At 39.1% G+C, this 26,743-nt stretch overlaps 1 protein-coding gene across 3 annotated transcripts in view; it reads right to left on the bottom strand.

Moving 5' to 3' along the window:
- GLRA2 (glycine receptor alpha 2) overlaps positions 1 to 26,743 on the bottom strand; it is a 203,856-nt gene that overhangs the window by 132,392 nt on the left and 44,721 nt on the right. For 2 of the 3 annotated variants that reach the window (XM_003415982.4, XM_010595778.3), the window contains exons 3-4: positions 26,512 to 26,579; positions 18,140 to 18,363 (exon numbers count right to left, since the gene is read on the bottom strand). In XM_003415982.4, coding sequence (XP_003416030.1) covers positions 18,140 to 18,363; positions 26,512 to 26,579 — 292 coding nt within the window. Of the gene's footprint in view, positions 1 to 18,139; positions 18,364 to 26,348; positions 26,417 to 26,511; positions 26,580 to 26,743 lie in introns of all 3 variants that reach the window. The other variant, XM_003415983.4, reaches the window with a different exon arrangement.

Raw genomic sequence — 26,743 nt, 5'->3', positions numbered from 1 at the left:
TACACTCTTTCTGTTAATTGTAGACTACACACACACACACACACACACACACACACATCTCTTTCTCCAGCGTGATGACTTTCTTTTGGAAAACACAATTTTATTGAGTTTAATGCCATAAACTCTTTAAAGTAAGGAAAAAGTAAAAGAACCAAAGTGAAAATCTCTAGTAATAATAACAAAAATATGACATTTTAGTAAAGGGAGAACAACCTCAAGAGAACTCACGAGTTTAACATTGTTATTGGCATGATGATGCAAGAGAACTCATGAGTTTAACATTGTTATTGGCATCATGAGAATCTATTTATTCTTTTCTATTTTTTAAAGAGGAACTATTTTCGTCATAAAAAAATAATTATAGGGCATGTGGATAATTTGTTTAAGTGAATCAGAGCCAGAAAATCTGGAAATTTCATCATGATTTTAAACAGTTTACTTTTTATAAACTTATTGGTTCAATAAATTAGAATATAACAATATTGGAAATGAATACAGTTTAAAAGAACATGTAACATAGAACTCAACTGTATGTTGTTTACAATTGGAAACAACCCAACTTTAATATTCTTAATCATGTTGTTGTTGTTGTTAGGTGCCGTCAAGTCAGTTCCAACCCATAGCAACCCTACGTACAACAGAACAAAACACAGCCCGGTCCTGTGCCACCCTCACAATCGTTGCTATGCTTGAGCCCATTGCTGCAGCCACTGTGTCAATCCATCTCACCGAAGGTCTTCCTCTTTTTCTCTGACCCTCTACTTTACCAAGCATGATGTCCTTCTCCAGGGACTGGTCCTTCATGATAACGTGTCCAAAGTACATGAGACAAAGTCTCACCATCATTACTTCTAAGGAGCACTCTGGCTGTACTTCTTCCAAGGCAGATTTGTTCATTCTTCTGGCAGTTCATGGTATATCCAATATTCTTCAACAACACTATAATTCAAAGGCATCCATTCTTTTTTGGTCTTATTCATTCTACGGCTTTTGCATGCAAATGAGGCGATGGAAAATACCATGGCATGGGTCAGGCACGCCTTAGTCCTCAAAGTGACATCTTTGCTTTTCAACATTTTAAAGAGGTCTTTTGCAGCAGATTTGTCCAATGCCATATGTCATTTGATTTTTTTCTTCTTGTGCTTTAGATGAAAGTTTACAGAACAAATTAGTTTTTCATTAAGCAATGAATACACACATTGTTTTGTGACATTGGCTGCCAACCCCATGACACATCAACACTCTCCCCTTCTCAACCTTGAGTTCCCCATTATTTGATTTCTTGACTGCTGTTTCCATGGGTGTTGATTGTGGATCCAAGTGAAATGAAATCCTTAACAACTTCAATCTTTTCTCCGTTTATCATGATGTTGCTCATTGGCCCAGTTGTGTGGATTTTTGTTTTCTTTATGTTGAGGTGTAATCCATACTGAAGGCTGTGGTCTTTGATCTTCATTAGTAAGGGCTTCAAGTCCTCTTCACTTTCATCAAGCAAGGTTGTGTCATCTGCATAACGCAGGTTGTTAATGAGTCTTCCTCCAATCCTGATGCCCTGTTCTTCTTCATATAGTCCAGCTTCTCGGATTATTTGTTCAGCATATGGATTAAATAGGTATGGTGAAAGAATACAACCCTGATGCACACCTTTCCTGACTTTAAACCAATCAGTATCCCCTTGTTCTGTTTGAACAACTGCCTCTTGATCTATGTAAAGGTTCCTCATGAGCACAATTAAGTGTTCTGGAATTCCCATTCTTCGCAATGTTGTCCATAATTTGTTATGATCCACACAGTCAAATGCCTTTGCATAGTCAATAAAACACAGGTAAACATCTTTCTGGTATTCTCTGTTTTCAGCCAGGATCCATCTGACTTTAGCAATGATATCCCTGGTTCCACGTCCTCTTCTGAATCCAGACTGAATTTCTGGCAGTTCCCTGTAGATGTACTGCTGCAACTGCGTTTGAATTATCTTCAGCAAAATGTTATTCGAGTGTGATATTAATGATATTGTTTGATAATTCTTAGTCATAGTTTTACTGAATTTGATTCTTTTGTGAAATGAACCCTTCACATTTATTCAGAGAGAAGAGGACTCACACACAATTATTTCTGCCTTCCAGGCAGATCTAACAATGCTATGGACACCCAGAATTCTTGGGGTCAAAACTATTAACAGCCTTTTGGAAGACCCCACTGAGAAATTGCCAAGGAGTGTGAAACTATCTCTGAATCTTGTCTCAGCTGAGAACTCAGCATGTATTTTCTTTCTTCCTTATTTGTTTTTCTAATTTCCTCTCTAGATAGGTTTTGTACTGGAACCTGATGGGTGCTAATAACAAGGAGTAAAGCTAACAGCACTGCAGTTCATTAAACTATGTCATCAGTCGAGCAAATGGGAGGAGATTGTAAAGATCTAACCAGCCCCTGCATGCTCTGCACAGCCCCTAATTTATGACATCTAGCTTGCCATGCACCTGCAGGCCTTTGCTTACTTTTTTCCTTCTTCCTTTTTGTGTTGAGGTATTTATTAAATGCAGTAAAAATTGCACATATCTTAAGTGACAGTGTGATGACTGTTTACATCTGTACCCACCCATGTAACAAGCACCCCCAGATTCAGATTTAGAATATTCCCATCACTCCAGAACATTCCGTTATGCTCTTTTCAAAGTCAAGAACCCCGAAAAGTCACCACTGTTTTGACTTTATTTTTTTTAAAAACATATCTTGCAATTATAAAAACATGAGTTCGGAAAAAAAGAACTAAATATTATTTTATACAGAGATGCAGAAATTGCATCAAATCAGGCTGATACACACACTGATATGCTAAATGTGAACAGCTTTTATCTACTTGACTCTGGGTTTCCACCTATTTTTGTGGGTCTTACAGCACTGGGTATTGTTATGGATTGACTGTGTCCCTGAAAAGATATGCTGATGTCCTAAAACTCTGTGCCAGTGAATGTGACCTTGTTTGGAAATAGGGTTTTTCTTTTGTTATCAGTTAGGTCAAATGAGGTCAGACCAGAGTAGGGTGGGTCCTAGTCCTAATCACTTCTGAGCAGTGTCTTCTAAGAGCGGAAAACAGACGGAGAAACAGAGTCATACTTAGGGGGAAAACAGACGCCATGTTACTACGGGGGTAGATGCATCTATAATCAGCAAAGGAACACCAAAGGTGGCCACCAGCCACCAGAAAGAGGCAAGGAACAGCTCTTCTCTCCAAGTGTGCAAAAGGAATCCACCCGGCTGGCACCCTGAATCTGTACTTATAGCCCCCAGAACTGTGAGAAAATACATTTCTGTTCTTTAAAGACACTCACTTTGTGGTGTTTTGTGATGGCAGCCGCAGGAGACCAAGACAGCTATTTTAATTGGAAACCCACTAGCCTCCCAAACAGGCCTGGAAACTTTGACTCGTCCCTGGCAGACTCCCTCCAGCATATCGGCTTTGCTCTCCTCTTCTCCACAGTCTGAAATATTAAGGCGCTATTGCACCTGAAGGCAGTGAACTGCAGCTGCCCAGCTTCCTTTTGATTGTTGTGAAAGAACTGATTTCCTACAGCCTGGTGGCACCTCCCCCACTGTCAGTGTGGTCAGGTCCCTGCTCCTGTTTGCACAGGGAAGGAATAAAGTTCACTTGCAGAGGCCCTGCTTCCTTTCTGAGAGTGAGAGCGAGCTGGCTGAGCAAACATTTCGATTCTGAAGGCAAAAGAACAAATCGAACCACAGGAAGTCCGTCTTCTAAAATCTCTCCTTTCCTGCCCTTTCCCTGCCTACTACTCTCCTATGTAGTATGCCTTGTTCATCAAACCAGCTCTTGGGTTTATTCCTCACTTAAAGTATAAATGACTGATAAATGTAGACAGCGTAAACGGTTTCAGTTGCATAAAGTTTTTTTTAATCGAGGAGTATTTTTTCTATTTGTTTTGTATCTTTCTCCCCTACTTGCAATACAAAAAGGCTGAGATTCTATCTTGTTAACATCTACAACCGTACCTGGCACAGGGTAGGTAGTCAATAAATACGTGTTGAGCAAATGAATGAATCAGTGTCCTAACCTAAGCTTAAAACTCTGTGGAAGAATTTCAGGCTTTTATTCTATGAAAATGAGGACAGTGGTGGTTCAGTGGTAGAATTCTTGCCTTTCATGAGGAAAACCCAGGTTTAGTTCCTGGCCAATGTGCAGCTACCACTTGTCTATCAGTGAAGGCTTGCATGTTGCTATAAATGCTGTACATTCTTCAGGAGAGCTTCCAGACTAAGGCAAACTAGGAAGAAAGGCTTAGTGATCTACTTCCAAAAATCAGCCAGTAAAAACCCTATGGATCACAACGGTCCAATCTTCAAGCAATCATGGGGATGGTGCTGGACCAGGTAATGTTTCATTCTGTTGTACATGGGTTGCCATAAGTTGGCAGCAGCTAATAACAACAATATTCTGTGGAAATAGATGGAAAGGATGAAGGATTCAGAAGGGAGAAGGCTGGTCATCAGAGCCCATAGGGTGTTGCCAAATTACAAGACTGGTGATGGAAGCCAGCAAAGGTTGCCTGGCCCCCTCCACAAGTTGCTAGCCAATTCCCACCAAAAATAAGGCGAATCACGCTGAAGGAAAGCCAAGGAGCCTGGTCCACCTGTCTTCAGGCATTGATCAGGCAGTTGGGCCCACAGCCAGGCTGCTCTCCTGTTGCTGGAAGGATGCAAATTAGTCATTTAACATTATGTTACAGTGGACAGAAGGCTCCTTGGTTCATAAACCCACCATAGATTCATAAGGAACTCAGAACTGGGAGCCCATTCCCAGTGAAATATCCTTGAGGGGGAAAAAGAAGCCATTTGAAAAGAAAATGAATTTTCAGGTAGAAATACAAATTTTAATGAGCAATCTGCTTGTCTAAAACAAAGATTACCAATATACTATTTTGAGTGTTAATTCTAACAGTTAAATAGTCTATCTTGTTCAGAGAGAAAGTGTTTTTCAGAAGAAGCAAGACAGTCCTGGGTATATTGCTGTTGCTTCTCTGTTGGGGGCCATGTTTAGCACACTCTGTGTAGCACACTACACTCGGTGTTATGCAGATATATCAGAGGAGATAGAACCTGTGGTGTTAGGGTCAAGCACTTTAATTCTTTTACAATCTTGAGGACCATCATACAAGGCAGATGGCATTATCTCCTTTGTTGAGATAAGCAAATTGAAGCTCAGAGAGGGTTAAGCCATTCCCCCAAAGGCACAAAACTAGTAAATGACCAAAGTTAGATTTGATCCCAACTTTACCTGACCTCAAAGTCTATAGATTATTTCCCACTCTCCCACATTTTCTCCTTAGAAAAATAATCTGTTACCAACGCATAATCCTCTTTCTTTTGTCTGGGAAACCAGCAGAGCTGGTCTTTGACACGTCAGTTGCCTTGTACCTGCTCTGATAACCTCTTTCATTTTTCTTCAGGCATCCAGACTTCTCATGACCCCTCCTTTTAAAAACCAGATCAGATAGAAGGAGGAAATTCTTCCAGACTCCCCAGACAGCCTGGCAGAATGAAAGCATGATTGATTGGGGATCCCAGGACCTGGGTGGTAGACTCGACTTACCTATCAAGGGCTGTTTGACCTTGGCTAAATCTCTGGGCCTCATCCCCCATCACACCCCTTCCCTGCTCTAAATTTTTATGATTCTAAACTGTAAGTGAAAGCTACTAGCTTAAAGAATTTTCTTTTATAGGTGGATTTTCCCTCTTGGATATGATGGAGGCCTCAAGCACCAGCAATAAAGCACTAATGCTTCTTAAATAAGGAACTTTCTCGCAATCGGGGCAGATAGGTGAGATATTTATTGCCCCCATAGGACTTTCTCACACTGATATCCTAAACACAGCCACTGTTTCCCAGTGAACATAAGGACCGCCTTACTCTGCAATGTAGGCCTATTGAATCTTCTCCTCCAGTAACATATTGAAATTTCTGAACCATGTGACATTCTAATGTCGGGGAAATTTGACAGGACGCATCAAGTATTGAACAAAAGTGTCATCTTAACCCAGCTAGACCTTAAGTGAAATTAGCCTGGGGCCAAGTTAGAATTCAAGTTAAAAGTGCATCATTAATACAACCCACGCATGGAGAGAGGAAGGGAAGAGTTAGGAATCGGTGGATTAAAGACACTTCCAGGCTGGTTGTCTGATCAAGACATCCACAGGCACAGTGGTTTTCAAACTCTGGTGGGCATAGCTATCATCTGAGGGGCTTGGTAAGAATGCAGATTCTCAGGCCCTCTTGATAAGCAGCCTAGGTGATACTGATGTCCTGGAGCACATTTTAAGAAGTGCTACTTCAGCATCTCCCAAGGGGTAACTTTAATTACTGCCAACATGATAGATTAAAAGGAGACAGTTTTGAAAGGGAAATAGGAAAGAGGATTGAGGAAGGCATCTAATATTTTTCAGTAACAGCAACAGTCTATCAGGGAAATATTACTTCCCACTCAAAACCAGGGCAGAAAAATTAGCCCCAATTAGGCTGCTAAGTGAATAGACCAGGGGTAGTGAGACAAGGGAGGAAGGGTCATCAGAATGGAGAGGCACCCTGGTAAAGTCAGGAGAGTGAAGCCAAGCCAAGTAACCACAGCCAACCAGGAATACAGCAGGTGTAGGCAGAAGACTGGGAGAACAGCTAAGAGGGGTGGGAGGACAGTTTCCAGGTGTAGCCAAAAAGAATCTAAGACCAGCATGCCTATTAAGCATGCAAATGTGCAAAGACTAAGAGTTGTTATGTGCCATCAAGTCAGTTCCCACTCATAGAGACCCTTTGTACAACAGAACAAAACACTGCCCAGTCCTGTGCCATCCTCACAATTGTTATGCTTGAGCCCATTGTTGCAGTCACTATGTCAATCTATCTCGTTGAGGATCTTCCTCTCTTTTGCAGACCCTCTACTTTACCATGCATGATGTCCTTCTCTGGGGACTGGTCCCTCCTGATAACATGTCCAAAGTATGTGAGATGAAGTCTCGCCATCCTTGCCTCTGAGGAGCATTCTGGCTGTACGTCTTCCAAGACAGGTTTGTTTGTTCTTTTGGCAGTCCATGGTATATTCAGTATTCTTCGTCAACACCATAATTCAAAGATGTCAATTCTTCTTTGGTCTTCCTTAATCGCTGTTCAGGTTTCACATGCATATGAGGTGATTTGAAAACACCATGGCTTGGGTCAGGTGCACCTTAGTCCTTAAAGTGACACCTTTGCTTTTTAAGACTTTAAAGAGGTCTTTTGCAGCAGATTTTCCCAATGCAATATGTCATTTGATTTCTTGACTGCTGCTTTCATGGGCAAGAGTAGGGAGTGGAATTATACTCGAGATGGTGGGTCTGTATTAGGGCACTGTCTCTAGTCTTTGGCTGGAAAATCAGCCACAAGAAATCTCAAAAGAAGTTGGGGAAATAGTTGCAAAATGCATTGGGTGAATCTCAACTTAAACTTTGTGAAAGCTCATGATACTGGTCAGGGAGAAGGATGGAGCACAGGAGAGGACCAGCTCTGGTCTTTAGTGAGGAGGGATTGGTGTTAAACAGGACTTCACCTGACTCGTAACCTAGTACATCCATTAAGCAATTTTTTGGCAAACATTTATTGAGCACCTACCATGCACCAGACACTTGATATAAGACCATTTTTCTCTTGGAGGAGATCACAGTTTAATGTCAGAGTTAAATATGTATCTGGGTTCATGGAACATATCCCAGTAGTGAATTTATCAGGGCTTCAAACACTTTTTTTTTTCCAAACAGGGTTCCTTCTGGTTCAAACCCCTTGCTGATAACTTGCTTTCCTAACAGGCTCCCTGCTGAGAATTTGCATTTCCAACCCCAGATATACTGGATCAAAATCTACGTTTTAACAAGATCCCTAGGTGATTCTTATGTATAACTTCCTGGGAATTGTTAGAAAATGCAAATTCTCAGCGGGAGTTCAAACCTGAATGAACAGGTTAGAAGCCCTGGGATTTATTCTTTAATTTTTAAAAGTCATTTCCAAAATCACATTTAAAGAATATTTTCAGATAATGTAAATCAGACATACCTGAACCAAATCAAGTAAAGAGCTTTTAATTACTCTCTTGGGGCCTAGAAGAGCATGCACACTGATTGGGTTGACCAGATAACCTATTCTTACAGCCCTAGATACTGATGGCTTTGGGTCTATCAGGGAAGCATGCCTTATACTAATTACTTGATGTTCCTGCATCAAAACTCCAGGCACCCACACAAGAGTCTTGCTTCACACAGAACAAAAATAATTGGTCCAGGTTTGGCTAGGCAGGCAAGGATTGAAATTGTTTAATTCATCATTTCTGAAAATTGTGTAATGAAAATGGCTGCTTTGAATTCACTCATCTTGTAAAGCATGGAGGAGGTCCTGCTCACTCCAGCCCTGGCTGCACCTGGGAAGACTTTCCACATAAGCAAAGGTTGAGAAATTCATGGTGCCAATGCAGTGCTTTTCTCAAACACCTTCCAACCCTTCATTGCTTTGTATAATCAACTAATAGACCTTAGCTAAAGGTACCAGTGACTTTTCAGATGCAAATTATAGAGAGAATAGTACTTCAAGTACTAGTCATTTCCTTCTTTGTGTAAATGAGTTGATAGATTCCCAGATTCCCTACGCGCATCCCCCAAAACAGGCTTTGGTATTGGGAGTATAAAGGGAAGATTGAATCTGAATGGAAAATTGGGCTAATATAGGGCTCAGAGAGTATGCCTGGGACACCAGAGATAAATCATTTTTTCAATATTGGTTAAGGTTGAACCTAAACCCCAGGTTGGTCCTAGGCTAGAAGATTAGACTCCCACCTCTGAGTTAATTCCAAATAAGCAAAATACCCCATTTCTCCCCATTGAACTTGGGACTCTGGAAGAGGTGAATAGCCATGCTGCTTGGCTCATCAGCTGCTCTACTCCTCTCCCCTGATTAACATCCCAGTGGCTAACTGGGAAGGTCCATGTTTACCAAACGTAAAAGCATCACAGAAAATACCAATATGTATTGAGCAATACTAGTTGGGGAGGACAAAAATACAGTATCTGCTCCCATCTGTGTAGAGTCCCTTCAGAAAATATGTGCTCAAATGGTTGGTCCATGTTAATTAAGTCCAAATGTGGACTGGATTCAACTTGGAAAGCTACTGACAGATCTGCAGCTAAAACTTTTCCAAATACTTTGTTATTTCCTGAATGAAAATGTTATGAAGATATTGAATAGGAGAGGGCTAAACTGAACACCACCAGGAAGAGGAGCTCAAATTACCAAAGAGTCAAATAATCAATACCACCTAAATTTTGGTTACATTTTAAGTTTCAAAGCCATTTCACATCTAGCATTTATTTATACACTCAGACGTTCATGAAGATAAATTGTTATTAGCCTGTACATAATAGTAATGAGGACTTGTCCATTGCCACTGTGTGTCTAAGCTCACAAATATTTAGTGGTAGCACTGTGGTGAAGAAAGAGAGAAAGGCACTGTATAGAAAATTTCTTAATGTCTTGTTCAGATTTCTTACTTTTGGTAGTGTTCCCTCTTTGCATGCTTGTGAACAGCAAATATGGTTTTAAGAAAGCCAAAGTAACTTTGTACCTACTGATCTCTAAGAACAAAATTGTGTGACTTTGGTGGTATCTTGCTACATGAAAACTTCCATTGTGATAGCTCTGGGGGAGAGTAGCTCTAGACACTGTTTCTAGTGGCAAAGAATGGGGAGAGAATCAAGTCCTGGCCAGATGGTAGGATGGTCCATCCTTGATTGGATAGCACTTTGAAACCAAGTACAATTCTCTTAACAAGGCCTTAAAGGGGAGGCCCAGCATCAGCCAAGCCATTATCTGAAAGGAGTTGCAACCATCGCTTCCATTATGAGCTATGTGCCTTCCAAAGGGAGGAAACCTAAAGCCAGGAGAGCATCCATCTGTTTGAGACTAAGCGTGGGACATGAGTGGAGTACTTACAAGTACTGGGTAAGAAAATGTCCATGTGGATGGGTTAGGGAGTTTGGGGAGAACTGTCTCTCCCCATTTCCTCCCTGTTATCCTACAGCCAACTCAGGAGTGATTAAAAATATTGACATTCATTGAACACTCAGTATGAATCTGGAACTGAGAAAAACTGCAGAACAAAGAAAGGTTAAAGAACTTCTCATGGTGATTTAATAAGTCTGTATTTGAATTCAAGTCTTCCTGACCCTCAGACCTGCCATCTGCCCCACCCCCATAGCATTCTGTATTTAACTCATCCCTTCACTCATTTATTGCTTTCTATTCTTCACTTGACTATTCAAGTTAGCAAAACATCCCTACTAAAATGAAATGCAAATAAAACATTTCTTCTATTGTCTATCGAAAGAATGGATCGATGAGATATGGTGATGGCCTTGCTTTGAGAGCATGTCATGTGTGGAACTGCAAGTAATTATGTACCTCCTTAATTGTCTTTCAATGACCGCCTAATGATAAACGTTACATTCTCTTCAGTACAGATATTGGTTAGTAATTTTAAATGTCACAAGCAAGGAAGGAAAGACTTGTTGGAGAGACTGCCAGGCTTTGCAGATGGACACATTGTTACAATTTCAAAATGGAGTTGCTTTCCTTCAAATTATATGCTATGAGAATGCGCTAAAGTAATTCACGTGTCTCATAAGAGCCATGGTGATATTATGTGTGCTTATTTTGGAATTAATGCCATTTAGGGAGCTTTTCAAAAGCAGCAACATGGACCAAGTAGAAGCCAATGCCAACAGAAGTTGAGTAGCCTTACAAGGGCCTATGACTTTCCTTTGGCTTCCCGCCACAAGAAAATTCATGTAATGAGTAATAGACTAATGCTGAACTCTGCTGGCGCAAATCTTCCATGCGATTTCCTTTAGTCTACATATACAGTCCATTGTTGTCCCAGCCAACCATCTTTATATGATTGTCTACAAGTATATAAACCCATAATTCATGAGCATATTCTAAAATAATATCTCATGGATACTCCTGCTCATTAGATTGGAAGGTACAACTGATCTAGTTTGTGATTGGGTCATTTCTCAACAAGGACTTTTTGGCCCATGTTGTTTGTGTATTTGTCATTGTGTAAAGTATGTGTTGAATGTTTTAAAACTGACTCTTAAACTTAGGTAGTCCAGTCAATCTTCCCTATCCCACTCCAAAATTAAGATCGTCTCCTCAGGATTTGGATGTTTAATTTTGGTTAAAGGGCTCAAAGATCCAAAAGTAATTGAAATTCAGAATCCCTTCTTTCTGATTCCCAAGCCCTTAGGAACTAGGAGGACCCACTCTTATTTACTCATCTGGAACTAGTTTTGTGGTTTGGGAAGGAGAGCGAGAACATTTTGAGCTACAGACTTATAATATGGTAGAGCTAGAAGGAAACCCAGACGTCATCTTATCTTCTGGTTCAGTATCATTTTATGAATAAGGAAAATGAGACTCAGAATGATGAACTAATGGAGTTATAGAGATTGTTTTCTGAGCCTAGAGGATACAGTAAATGATGGAAGGAAGTGTAGTGCTCACAATGCCTTGAGCCACCTTTTTGGTATTTCCTTCTCTGTGCCATTGCCTGAAGAGCAAACTCTGACGAATGTTAATGTCCTGGAAAGTTACATACACAAGGAGGAAAACCACAGGTTGCTACTGTTAATCCAAGCAGGTAAACAGTCAAGGACAAGTGGTCCTGCCAGCTGCCATGGAAAATAAGAATCTTGTATTTCATTTCACAGTTCTTTCTTTTCTCTCAAACAAGGGTAAGAGCCTCACCCTGTTGTGTTAGAACCCATATTATGCCCCTTAGTGTATGTGTATTTCTGAACCCAATCTGGAGCTTAACAGAGCTTTCCAGGACTTCATAATAGTCTGTCATTTATAGAACACACTTTCTAGACCTTAATGCTTCTACCCTCAGCCACACCTTTTTTTGAGGCCTTTCTCCAAAAAATACTCCCCACCCTTTACTTGTCAGCTCAGCTCCTGCTGAATCCATCAGCGGATGTGCAGGCTAGAAATCCCCACCCTTCTAGCCTTGTTTGCCTCTAGGAAGAATGGGATCATTGTGGTTTCCATGGCATTTCTCAGCACCTCTCTGAAGCCTCACTGTTTAATTCTGATGTGGGCGCTTATGTTACAGTTATTAATTACTGCATTAAGTCAAGTCACAAAACTAATGAGGACAGAGAGTTGGAAACGAGAATGTAATTTTGCCTGGATTATAGGCTATAAAGATAAATATGGTGCAAATACGCTCAGAGAGAAGAAACTGTAGCTTTTCATAGCTACCTTCTAACAGAAAATATGAGATTACATGTCTCATTAAAATTGCGTGTAAGATAAAGCATCACCTTTGGTAACATTTAGCAGATCTTAATTCACTGTGGATTTTATTTTCAGCTCTGACATCTATATAAAGAATGTTCTTTTTTCCATGCCTTGAAAACCATTCTATAACTAAAATTAGAATCTTTTGAAGTTCTTACATCAAGCCATAGGATGAGTCAAGGATGCGTGGCTGTGTGAAAAAGGTTGGCCTTTTATGTGTGTGGGTAGAGTAGGTCATTAGACAGGATTGTTTGGCAAGCACTGTTGGATGCCTGTCTAGAAATCTACACTCCACCTACTCTGGGTGGTGCCTGTAATTCATCGGAGAGAGAAGACATCTCAATCCCCAACAGTTCTCTATTACAATTCAAATACTACTGGAAGGCAGAACACTGAATCATCAACACCTGGAGTTGTGAGTTAACTCAAGAGGGATTAACAAGCAAATCACCTTCAAACATTTTTAAGAAATAAGTTTCAGGTCAGATAAAGGTTGGTGGTGAGGTAGCAGATAGATGCCTTGGCAATATGGGTGCTGTGGAGGAGCAATCCCGTAATTATTTATGGTTTGGAGGACTGTCTGCAGTTGGCAGGTAATATAAGCGCCCTTTATGATCTGTCAAATAAGAAGACACTGAAGGCAAACAATTGTTAACCTTTTGAGGGTTATCACCTTCTTTAAGGAAGATAAGGACCGTTACCTCTAAACAAGCACAAAAGGGCTTAAATCCACATATATACAAAATATGCATACACTTTTACGGAGGTCAAAGAAGCCCCTGGACTTTTCACTTAGCCCTCAGGTTAAGAATCCCTGCTCTATAGGGTCACACTCAAAGAATGGGTCTAGAGTTTGTGGGTTTCTATCTTGTTCAGTTTATTCTTTGTCTTAGTGGCTGAAACATAAAGCACAATCATTACATTTCCAGAAAATACCAAGAGCCCTAGAATATGTGGCAATAGCAGTTTTGAGTGTTTGTGCATATAACACATATTGTCTTCTCTTATTATCCACAACCAATTGATCACTTCTTCAAAACTGAGAAAATAGAGGTTCGGAGAGGCAACAAATTCTTCTAAGTCACACAGCTAGTGCTGGGGCTAAAGGCTCAAGACCAAGGGTGTCTGAATCTAAAATCTGTGCCTACTATAGTATCAGAAGTTCCCAGGATGGCATGTAACACCATAGGTTTTGAGTAGGGGCCCCAAGCTATAAAACAAACTGGAAATTGCAAGATGAAGACCATCTTGATGTTGAAGTAGAACACACTGTAAAATTAAATCAGCAGTGTGCTTTTGGTGAGCAAACATATATGTGTACTAACTCTGGTGGGACAAAGATGTATGAAAACAAAAATAATTAGGTAATCCCTCCATCGTTTCAAAAATGGTTGCCATTTGTTTATCATGTTAATAAATGGAGGAAAAAGCAAATGATTTAAGCTGCAACAAAGGTAATTTAAGTTTTTTTTTTTTTTTTTTAAGGAAGGAGGAAGAATATCTGCCCCATGTAGGGATATAAAACCTCCTTCTCTGAAGGTCTTTAAAAATAGAATGGGTTCTCAACCAGCTGCTTGAAGGCAGGAAGTTGACTTAGTGACTTCAGTGGGTCTCTTTGGACCTTTGAGCCAATGACAGTAAAAATTTTCAGAAAGTAGATACTCTATATGTGCTATGTAAAACTATTAAACAGATCTTCCATTGGGAAACAATTGTTTTACCTTGAATTTAAAATTCAAAATTCGAAGACAATTTATGTTCTCATCTGAATCTTACATTCTTCCTCCAACAGCCCTTTCAAAAATGAGTCCCAAAAAGATTAGTTCAAAACTCTATGTCTTTGAAATTGTATTTACTTGTGTCTTTGGACTTGGGTTGGAGTAAACGAGGAATTAATGCAGGTATGAGATTTTTTTTTTTTTTATGAGATGATAGCACTGAACCAGAAGCCAAGAGCTCTGATTCTCATCCTAGCTTTCCTGTTAATAGGCTCCATTATTTTGGATCACCTAACTTCTAGAAGAAGTCACTGTCTCATCTGTAAAGCAAGGGTGTTGGATTAGATATTTTGCAAGATACAGTTAAAAAAAAATTCATATGCGTCTGTAAGAGTCAGAGTTCTGGCAAGAAATTATCAGGAGCAATAGGAAGTAACGGTAGAAAACAAATAACTCCAAAGACCTCATGGACAAGTGAGACGAGCTGCTCATTTTTCCTTTTTCTTTCATCTTGTTCACCATATTCCATGGTGTCCTGACTTTACTACAATCCATTACATTCAATTCAATAAATCTTGCTTGTACAATAATATGTGCAAGACTCAAGTTCATTTCATTATTCCACTATAGATTTAGGCCATTTTAAATAACTTCAATTTAGAATTTGACTCTATAAAGAGGGTGTTCAAAGCAAGATTTGTGTCCTTGTTTATACTTTGGTCAGGGATAACCAGTAATTAATGGAAAACATTTAATAAAAACAGGGCACATGATAAAGCATATTAGAGAAGTGAAAAGAGAGAAGAAATCAGAAGAGAAATGAACAGAAATAGATTTGACACTTTTTTTCTTTTATAAACAAAGACTGTGTCCGGCATCAATAGAAAATTTGCTACCACTGAGCTACAGACTTTTGGCTTTTACTTCAAAGATTTGTTTGAATTTTACCACAATACCGCAGTGTCTGACTCAGGAGGATACTTAGGGAATTCCGTCTATTGCTCCCTTTTTTTAGACCCCCACCTTTTTGGAAGCAGATATTTAAAACCTTGGAAAGTGTGAGCTTGCTTGTTATGCAACCAATGGACTGCACAGTTCTGTTTGTGTTTTGTTTGGCCATCAAAGCCTAGAGCTCTAGTTTCCATGCAGAGTTAATTCTATCTCTGCTCCTAACAAAGCTAAGAAAAGCATGGAATCATTCCTGGATGAAACGCTATCAGCATTTGCTCTAGGTTTCAAAAAAATGCAAATACAAACCACCACCACAGAATATATCTTTTCAATGTGGACCAATGCTTAAGTAATTATTTAACTGTGTAGGGCACAGGCAATTCATGAGCTTGTCTTTGGTACTTCTAGCTGTTTCCTTGTATCTTTCCCAACTGTCTTCCTTCTATTCCATTTCTCCTGTAAGGTTATCAGGCATCCAATATTCTCTTTCTCACGATTCTTCAGTGCTAGCAAAACACTCTCAGAAATAAGTCTCACATCAGCCTTTACAATTTAGTATGAATTTAGGTCAAAGGGTGCCATCTCCCAAGAGTATTTGCACTGTAAACCTGAATGTACAGACAAATTCCTTCCTAATGGAATTTCAGCAGGGACTTCCTAGCACCTTTAAGACATCAGCATCTGTAGCTTGGCCTTAAACTTGAGTCAGATCCTGCAGCTGGGCTTATAGTAGGACTAATTATTCCTTGACGTCTAGTTAGATTGGGCCCAGTGACTCAAGTAAACAGGAGCGTTGGGCACCAGCCCCCAAATTCTAACAATCTGGGCCACACAGTTCATTTGCAAAGTTAGATTCACATTTCCCCCCTCATTCCATCTTTATTGCCTTTACTTAATTTGTTTTGTGCCCTCCTGCCTTGTTAGACTAGAGCCTTTCCAGGGCAGGGACCATGTCTTATTCAGCTCTAGCTCTCTGGGCCCAGCACAGTGTCTGGCTTCCAGGCAAATAATTAGATTCCTGCAGTTCACCCTGGCAAGAGCTTGTGTTTTCCCCCAAATGCATGTCCCATTCTCCTTCACCAAGCATCTTTCCTCTGATTTCAGAGAACACCCCCGAGGGAGAAAAAAATCTAAGCCAGCCTACTGTAGGACAAACCCCACCCAATCCAAAACAACAGTTAGGGTATTTTAGGGCCTGCAATATGCTACATTTGGGAATCAGAGATAGAATTGCCTCTAGATCTAGGGCTGGGACCCTTATATTCTTCACAGTTCTAGAATGGAAAGATTTTCATAGAGCAGGAAAAAAAAAACCGCCCTGGTTTTATTGCAGCCATGCACGATGCCAGGTATTTACTAGAGCAAATGCCACCCAAGGCCCAGAGGGTTAGCTGGAGCAGCTGATATCTTGAGCTGCTTTTTATAACTCTCCTTCCCAGCACCATGCTCTACATATGTCTCATTTCATCAGGTCATGTCAAGTTAGGTTGTGCCCAAAACGGCATCTTACACCAAACAAAAGCATTACTATCAGAATATTCTGTGTTTCTTCAAAATTAAAATGGGTGTTAGAGAAAGTTTCCTGGTTCTTCATGAAAGCAGTGACTTAGCCACTTTTTACAAATAAGCAGTCTTTTTCTTTCCATAAGATATTGGGGCTGTCGGCCATCAGCAAGCTGTAAAATTACTGGGTATAAGATTGGAATACACAATACAGAGCAAAATTGTCTACAGAGTTTTGAAATGAGGTTGTAATGGCAGCAAGTCTGCAAACTTGTGAACAAATTATATTCAAGGAATTAGCTATCCAATTTTTTTTTTTGGTAATAAAATTTGGAGAGAAGGGGGGAATTAAATTAAGGGCCTTTAAAATGTCATTATTTATTCAATGTACTAAGAATTCCTTATGAATACACTGTCCCTAGCCCTTTGGAAGGAATTACAAAAGAGGTAAATTCCAAGTCCTTGGCCTCAAAAGCTTACTATTTAGAAAGAAGATTGACTTTAAGATACTTATGGGCATCATTTAATTTATTGAGCACATACTTTGGGTCAGATACTATGTCAAATATTTTTCTGTACTCAATATTAGGGATCATCAAACTATGACCAGCAGCTGAAGTTCAGTCTTCCACCTGTTTTGTAAGTAAAATTTTATTGAAACATAATCATCCCCGATTATTTGCATATTGTCTATAGGTATTTTCACACTACAATGCCAGAATTGAATAGTTGAGACAGAGACTTTATGGCTTGCAAAGCTTAAAATACTTACTATCTGACCCTTTACATAAAATGTTTGCTGCCCTCTACTCTTTACCATTGATTCTCATGAGAACACTCATTGATAAATGTGGTGTTTCCCATTTTACAATTAAGGAAATCGAGGGTTATGAGTTAAGTAAATTAGTAAGTGGTAGAGCTTGGATTTAATTCTGGATCTGTCTGATTCCAAAACTGCATTTTCTTATGCTATACTCATGAGTACAAAAATTGTCAAAATATAAGGTAGAAAGAAATAAGAGCCTTAAAGAGCCAAAGAGAAACCATTAGAGTTCAGAAAAGGGAGAGATTATTTTGAGCCTGGGTGGTAATAAAGATTCTGAAGATCGCATTTGAATATAAAAGCAAAAATAAGTAATTGTCTATTCCAAGTCAAAACCCAAGGTCAAGAAAAGCTAAAAGCTCAAGGTCATATGGTTAATTAGAAGCAGAGTTGGGATTAGAACCAGATCTCTACTCACCCAGCCCAAAATGTGCTGTCAGTGACCATGCTGAGCCATTGCATTTTTTTGTAGTTAAATGTTACAGAATGGCAGGATTATTTGAAATGAGACTTTGTACATTATGCTCAATGGTAGTTCAATTGAAGGGCCTATACTTTCTTTATTGAAACAATCCTACTGTTCTACCATACATTTGTATTTGTGGTGAATCACATTCCTGAAACCATGGGAACCTCTGGTCCTCTCTACCAATTCTAAGTCACCAAAGTCAAATCTTCATCTACATCCTGCCTAAAGAATCAAGCAGCTCTAGCCCAGCAGAGAAATGGAGATGTGAGCAGGAGCAGTGAAAGGAGGCTTACCTAATACTGTAGAGTACTTTGCCATTTTTTGAAATCCGTAGCAATTTGTTGTCGGTGGTGACATCATGGAAATTGGCTCCCTTCTCATTGGCAAAGAACAGATCTGGTTTCCAAATGGAGTCCAGCATAGATGGGTCCAAATCCAGAGAATCATCAGGGTACTCGCTGTATGCCAGCCGTGAATCATTCCACTGTTGTCTCAAAAAAATGTTCACACGGTAGTCCTAAAGAAATGCCATGCACAGGAGTTATTTATCACCTATGCTAGCATAAGAGGCCATCTCCATTCCCCCCTTGCTCTCCTCCCTAATTTAGTATAGCACTGATATCTGAGTAAAACAGGCCATGTCTACCTTGGTCAAAATAAACCACTCAGTTCTATTGATGTAGGGACAGAAAGCAGACTTAACCAAATCAGAGCACTAATGCAACAGGTCGAGTTTGACTGAATATTTTTTATGTTTAATCTAGTCATTCTGGGATCAAATAACTAACTTAAGCTGATTTTACTGTAGAAAAAGGTAACAACGAGTCGAGAAATCAGTCTGGGAAGGCAGATTGTCAAATAAAACTGATTCATTTTTCAAATCAAAAATTACATGATCTCAGAAGCTCTGGGCAGAAGGAAACTCACTCTGATTTTGGGAGTAGAAAACTCATTATTAAGCTGTGACATGATGGAGCAATATCTTTAAAATTCATCAACATAAATATTAAGATGCTTCTTGCTGACAAAATAATTTCCTCACAGCTTACTTTCAAAAATATTAAATATTTTATCATTTCTCTGAATGGGTTGTAGCTACAGTAGCCAACATGATGCTTCACCAAAAACAGGGATCTTTTTCATGATTCTCTAGTCTGAACACATTCTGACAAAGGTGGTCCTTCCCCCTGGGAGCCTCATGTACTCTCCTGGCATTCCCATTTGGCCTGGCGATTTCCTTTTGTAATAAGGAATCATCTTGACTGCTCTCCTGGGACTTCTACTCGAAGATATTTAGATTCATGGAAACTGTTGCTCAGCTTGATAATTTGGACCCTGATGGAGGCCTCAATTGTATTTCTTAGTCAACCTGGACTATGTGTGGTTCAGTTAATAGTTGTCCATTCCTGCCACTTGTGGTCATTTAGGGCTATATAGTCTCATTCATTTTTACTATTTCCTTTACCATTTTCATCCTCATTTGCTCCATCTCCACATCTTTGGCAACTGGATTTTGGGTCATTGTTTACCCTATACTAATAGAGACCAACTTGTCTTGGTTTGCCTGAAACTTTCCCACTTTTAGTCCTGAAAGCCCCACATCCAGGCCACCCCTTCAATTTTAAGCAAATTGGGATGATTGGTTGCTCTACCAGGCACCCTGGAGACCCCTTCAGAATGCTCAGTTTTGGCTAATTTCCTCAAGGACAAAAGAAAAAAAATTAGTTGTAAAGATCAGTGTGTATGGAAAAGAGCTTCAAATCCAGTTTCTTCTACCTATTTACTAAACTATCCAAATTGCCATGAGTGTTTGTTTCAAATACCGCCATTCTGATGGTCAGGCTTATAGATCATTTTGGAGGTGGCAGTTCATGGGAAGGGTGTCCAGTGTAGGCCAAATGAAGGCTAATAATGAAATAGTTACTAACTAACTACTGAGACTCAGTCATCAAAACCCAGATCATTTGGAAAGGCTAAGATATTAAAAGAAAATAATCTTGGGGTTCTGCATTGTATAACATAAGGACTTTCTGACTTGGAGAATTTATCAGCTGACATTTATTTGGGATTATACCAGGCCTGGAAACCCTGGTGGTGTAGTGGTTAAATGCTACGGCTGCTAACTTAAAGGTCAGCAGTTCAAATCTGCTAGGCGCTCCTTGGAAACTCTATGGGGCAGTTCTACTCTGTCTCTGTTCTCATAGGGTCGCTATGAGTCGGCATCAACTCGACGGCAACGGGTATATGAGGCCTGCACGGCAATTCTCATACACAAGAGGGCGCTGTTGTGGACCCAGCCAGGCTTCCATCCCATCTTGTCTCCCCCAGTGAGTGGACCAAAGAAATGACAGAACCGCCAAGTTCACCGCATTGCTCATTTCCAGAATTACCCAAAGGGACCAGAGGATTCATTGGGAACATCATTTGCTGGAAACTTGGAAGTATTGTGTGAGTAACGAGTGGAAATATTGATTTGTGGAAAAGTCAAAGAAGGGCTATTGAAAATATAAGTAATTTTATGTATGAGTACACACTAGCTACATCAACTAAGAGATTTTCATAAGGTTTCCTGGAAAAAAAAATGCAGTTTAGCTAGTGTTTGAAGACCGCCCCCCTTCCTTTATTTCCCTGGAGTGACAACCAGTTATCCTTAACAAAATTAATTAGGAGGTCTCTGTGTGCCTGTTTCAACAGGAAGTCGAAAGGAAGGAGGTTTTATCCCTTAGCCAATTCTTGAGGTAAAAAAACTCAAAGCAGAGGAAGTAATGGCACCTGGAAATAAGAGAAGTGAATGGGTTAAATATTGATGGCAAAGGCCATGAGAAGCCAGACAGGGAGCAATGGGCAGCAAAATCACCAAGAGAACATCATCGTAATCCTCCCTTGAGGATCTAAAATGTGTATTGGAAGGCCCTTGAGAATACTACATTAGTGCCATAAGATATGAAAAAATTGACCTTGAAGAAAAACGTCTCAATTATAAATTTTCACAGCTAATATACATCTTTTTAAAAAGTCTCTCCCATAAGTGTTCTTCTGCAGTGTTTCCTGGTTTCTAGTTTGAATTTTATATATAGAAAATAATGAAATAGATTCTCCCAACATTGCGACTATCATATCGCAATACAACTGTGAAATGTCTAATGGTTAATTTTAAATAAATTAATCTCCCTATTTGTAAGCAAGGATAAGTGGAGAACTTAGAGGAGAAAATATATTTTATGCCACAATGCCAGCAATTACATAAGGCTTTTGTTAGAGCTTTAGATTATAAATATTTGTTCTTTCTAATAGGAATCAAAATTTATCCATAATTTTGTTTATGATGATATACATTATTCTAAAATCAACAGCAATCCTTAGAATCTTTAAGAGTACAAAAGATCTCAAGAAGTAGACAGTCAAAAAAAATTTTTTTTTTCTGGAACCGTGTGTCTGTAATTCTTTCAACTTACTCTCATTTTCAATATAAAGGTTGAACTTTGACGCATGCAATTTATCTGTGCACCATCTCTATTTATTTACAGATAGATTTATTCACTCATGATATTCCAAACCACAGGAGAACAATTACATTGTTCTGTAGTCTTTCTTTGTTTTTACTTTTGCTTCTAGGTTTAATGAAATATTAAAGGAGAAGTAAATATTGAGAGACATGCTTAAATGCAGACTGAATATTCTTTTAGGTTGCCTTCTGTCTCCAGGGGCAGATTCTACTTCAAATAAATGACATTTTCTTGTACTAAAATTTGTTTCCCTATGATTGACTATTTGGGTGTTGGATTAGGTAACAGAAATGTTCAAATTATATATATATATATATATATCATATTTTTTCAAAAGCTATGTGCAAGTCATATTCATTATACTCTTAACCCAAGGTAATGAAAGTAGCTATATTCCATATTATTATTTCATATCAAATTTAGAATTTCTGAAGTTTCACTTTTTCTGATACCTTCAAATGCTGTGCCCACTCCACAAAGATGGTTTCCTTAAATTGAATTATTTTGCCACTATTATATTTAAGGTAGCATTTTCTCATAGAGATTGCCACTCTGTTTCATGCGTACTCCTATTAAACCTTGCCGTTATCCTCTTAGTCTTTTTAAACGTATGCATATTTCAATCTGATTACATTATGAAGTTATCAAAGACAAGGACATGCTTGATTCAGTCCCCACACAGCTCCCGCACTCTGATTTTCCTTCTGGCTACACTTCAGTAACGTTTTCATCATCTTGAGTCTGTGCTAGCCTTTAATATGGAAGGTTAGCCTTGAGTTTGAAATTATGGGGGCAGTTGCCTTCTGGTGAATTCAAGCTTTAACATTCCTTTGCCAATTTAGAGACCATGGGCACCTTATGTATTAGTTTAACATAAATACCAGGCCTATGATAGATTCTTGATTCTTCCTCAAGAAGTCAGAAATAAGAATTGTGCCATCTCAGATCAGTTAGTACCTCCTCCTGAATTGCTTATGCAGCTATAGAATGAAAGGGAGCCCATAGTGTTGGTTCAGCAGTTACAGAATAGCATGCATTCTCATGGGAGGCTGTCTACCTTCTTATCACAGTTCCCCAGGAACATGATTTCAGATCAGAGTAAAACAACTCTTCATCCTGCAGCCCAACCTACAGAGCTTGTGGGATTTACCTTTCAGGGCAGAGTTTTGGGGGAGCTGGAATCATATGCCAGAGATGGTCTCTAAGTGGAAACATTTTATACACTTTCAGCTCCACCTTCTACCTTTTAAATGAGAAAGGGTCAGGATCTACTGCTATGGCATGGGTAGTGGCCCGGCATCCACTGCTCCAAAGCACACACTCTCCAACCATATCCTTCCAGGCAGTCATTTGGAAGAGTGTGTAGAGCATCCCTCCTCAGCTTTCTGATGGCCCAGCCTTGGGGAGAGCTACATGCAGATGGCATGCGAACACACTGGACCTTAAATGGCATTACTAGTATCCCAAAACTATGCCTTTACATCAGGAAAGAGGAAGTTGTAAAGAGACACCCCCATCCTGTAAATTCACTTGCCATCTAAAAAAAAAAAAATTTTTTTTGCAGCTAAAAAAAAAAAGGAGGAGTGGAGGAAATGGTAAACTGACCCTCCCAAACCAGAATGTAACCTGTCTCTTGAGGCATGCCTGACTATAAAGTCTTCTAAGCCTTTTGGGACCACACGAAATTTGTTCCACTGAATACTCTTAACACATAGTCAACTATCAACAACCATCAACAGACCCCTGTGTCTCTTAATAAATAAAAACGTGTGTTTTAGAATAATGTATATCATCACAATGATCTATAAAGTTATTCCTTAGAGAAAATTATTCCTCACAGACAGAACGTTGTCATGTGAGTACACATCTCTGGCACTAACACATCAAGGAAGTGAGAGGTGGTATTGGGTTTGTAAATTGCTTGATACTTTGTGGGCAAGCAGTACCAACAATAATTAGTGGAATTGCATCAACCGTAAGAGACATAGACTGGGTAGCCAAAAGAAAGTCATGTTTTTAAAATGATACTGGTGAGGAGTGTACTTCTTTGCTCAAGTAGACCCATGAGACTATGTGGCCAGCTCCTGTCTGAAGGTGAGACGAGAAGGCAGAGGGGGACAGGAGCTTGCTGAATGGACTTGGGAAATACAGGGTGGAGAGGAGGAGTGTGCTGTCACATTATAGGGAGAGCAACTAGGGTCATATAACAACGTGCGTATAAGTTTTTGTATGAGAAACTGCCTTGAATTGTAAACTTTCACTTAAAGCATAATAAAAAAAAAAAGAAGAAAAAAAGAAAGTCATGTTGAGTTCTTGAAACAGATAATCATTGCTTCTTATTTGGGAACAAACAAACACCCAACACTAAACCCTTCAGTAATGCTATCCTGGGCATGGGGTGAGAGTGGAGCCGGAGGGAAGAGAGGAAAATCAACATGTTTAGAAACTCAAACTTCTGAGGCAATCTTGGAAAAATTCATTCCAGAAAATGTAGAGAAAGCAAAACTATTATCCCCAGGAAATAGCACTAATCAATGTCCTCAACAGCCACATCGTTGTGCCTTAAAGTTGAGTGTGAGATGTTTCGATTCCTACTAAAGACAGTTCAGGGAAGAAACTGATTTTGTTTAATTTTTTGTCCAGTTTTTCTGCGGGAAATTTTTTGGACATGTGGGCAAATTCGTGGATAGTAAAACCTCAGAGTTTTGGTGGAGGAAGCTTGGGCTGTGATGACGGTGTACAGGTGCATCAGGTGAGCTCCCAGGCAGAGCCTCAGGCCCAGCTGGAAGCCTATGACCTGGACAGCCAAGACCCTTCCATAGCAGAGCAGTTCTCACATTCTTATGAGCCTCCAGACAACATCCATTTAAATATCAATGGCTTTGTTTTTGTAAATAAAGTTTTATTGGAGTACAGCCACATTCATTTGTTTACATATTGTTTATGGCTGATTGCATGCCAAAAGGGCAGGACTGAGTAGTGGCAACCAAGACTGTCTGGCTCTCAAGGCCTTAAATATTTGTTGTCTTGCCTTTTACAGAAAATATTTATTCCCTAGATGGCATGAGGATTTATTGTTTGACTTAAAGCCTGATAGAATTTCAAAAATACATATTTTGTTTAGTTTCACACCAAAGCCATAATTGAAGAAAGAAAAAAAAATGTTTAAAGCCAAATGAAATTCTTAATTACATCAAAAGCTAAGAAATAAAATAAAAGAAGCACGATACACATCAGTCTTCTGACCATGCCATTTGACCTATCTTGCACAGCAGAAAAGACAGGCCGTTGATACCACACTTCAGCAGCAATTTCCAATTTTTCTGATAAGAATCATGACAAAGGACACCTTAATAAGTGGCCAGGAAGCACCTACACAGCCCATTTATTAAACACCTTTAGCAGCTGTTAAAGACAGAGGAAAACAAGGATATCCACAGCTTCCGTTTTCATCTCCTTAAATGGTTCGCTTTTTCTTGCATTAATGAACATTAAAAAGGTACACATTTACATTTTTGATTGAGAATAAAATACAATGAGGAGATTTAATCAAAGCAACTTAAGAGTCTAATTAATGCAATCAGCATTAGGTCGTGCAAATATTGTCATTGAATGCCATCGTGTAAAGCTGGTGATGGTGGTTTGGGCTACTGGAAGCCTGGCCCCTCTGTTAGCAAGATAAAACCAAGAGGGGAGAGACAGAAACTGAATGCCAAGCCCAAAGGTGGGTTATTCTTTCCATGTTTAACTTTTCTTATGAGCCATTTAGTAACCTTATCAAAATTATCTTATTTGGCTAAAATTCTTAATGTGCCGTATTCTGCCGAAGCCCTGGAAGTCTCATTTCCGGACAATGCTGTGTCAGAGCAATATTAAAATGGGTAATGGAGTTGCATTGTGTCTAATCTTGTCCGTGAAAAGGAATGGTAAAAGGTAAATTAATTCTTTCTAGCATCAAGGATACCACAAAGTACAGTAATTTATTAAACACATTCCTAGTACCCTAAAAGAAAATCCATAACAGAGGAACATTATTTTTTCCTTTTCAAAGGCATTAGGCTCATTATTTCACTTCTTGAGTATTTCTAGGACGTCAGCCACCATAGTACTCAGTCAAGCTCAACTGTATTTTATTTTGATCTCATCCAACAATATGGCTGTATACGTTACATAGTCATGAAAATTAAAACCAGCTAATTTTTTTTTTTAATTGACTTAGGACTGGAAGTAAATTGTATGAGGACCAAGAAAATGCTTCACCAAAAAATGCAACCTCCAGGTTATAGCCTATTACTGTGTGGGAGTAAAGCTACTTATCTAAGAGGCTTTATCATAAGCAACACCACCACCATGACCTTTATAAGGATTCTTGGTGAGTTTCACAGGATCTTTTACACCTACATGGAACATGTTACCATAGTCTCCATAAACTTTTAATTAGTTTTATGTTTTTTTTCTTTTTTTTTTAGAAAAGTCGTGCATGTAACGTAATCGCTACAGACTTGGGACTCCTTCCTAGTCCAACAAAATCACATCATGATGTATGTATGTATATGCATATATGTATTATATATATTATCTATCTATATATATAATATAGGAAAGCTTGATTATGTTTAACTTCTATCACATGTAAAAGACTGGCTATAACAAACATCTCTCAAACTTTGAAATTTATTATGAAGCATTGGAGATGCACATATTTAAATATCTTTAACTATACACCAACCTCATTACTGGTAATTTTACCTAAAACTAACCAAACATCAAGTAATTCCAAAATTTCTCTGGCATGATACCTAAAATTATTGAATTTTAAGTAATGAACACGTGACTTATGACTTTCCAAAATGAAAGAGTACAAGTAATCACTTTTTAGAGCTGAATTGGTGTTGGAAATTGGCGTTCAGTTAATGGCTCGCAAATATACATCAGTGCTCTTTGATCCCGCATCCCATTCCTTCACACGATGGCTTCAATGCTCAGTCCCACTCACCATTGTAGTTTCTGCTATTGACCCAAAGCTGTTGATAAATATGTTGCAGGTAACATTTACAGGAGGTCCTGCAAGTTGAACAATAAATAGAAAATTTGACAGGTTGTGTTCATGGCATAATCAAGTCATGTTTTTCTCTTGCCAGTGGCATTTTAGCACTTACCATGGTGGTTTCTGTGACCGATCCAAAACTGTTGATAAAAATATTGCAAGTAACGTTTACTGGAGGACCTGCAGAATGCAATAAGAATATTGCAATAGACATTGAAGCAAAATTACAGCTCCATCAACATCTGTGCAAATAGTTAGAGATGCAAATAAAGTTAAATGATGGCAAGATTGCAAACAAAAATTTTACCCGAGGTCCATAGTAATAGCATGCCCACTAGTATTTC

The sequence above is a fragment of the Loxodonta africana genome, chromosome X, assembly GCF_030014295.1.
Source record: "Loxodonta africana isolate mLoxAfr1 chromosome X, mLoxAfr1.hap2, whole genome shotgun sequence".
NCBI lineage: Eukaryota > Metazoa > Chordata > Mammalia > Proboscidea > Elephantidae > Loxodonta > Loxodonta africana.
Note: the sequence above shows the minus strand (reverse complement) of the source record. Positions and strands in the feature narration are given on the sequence as shown.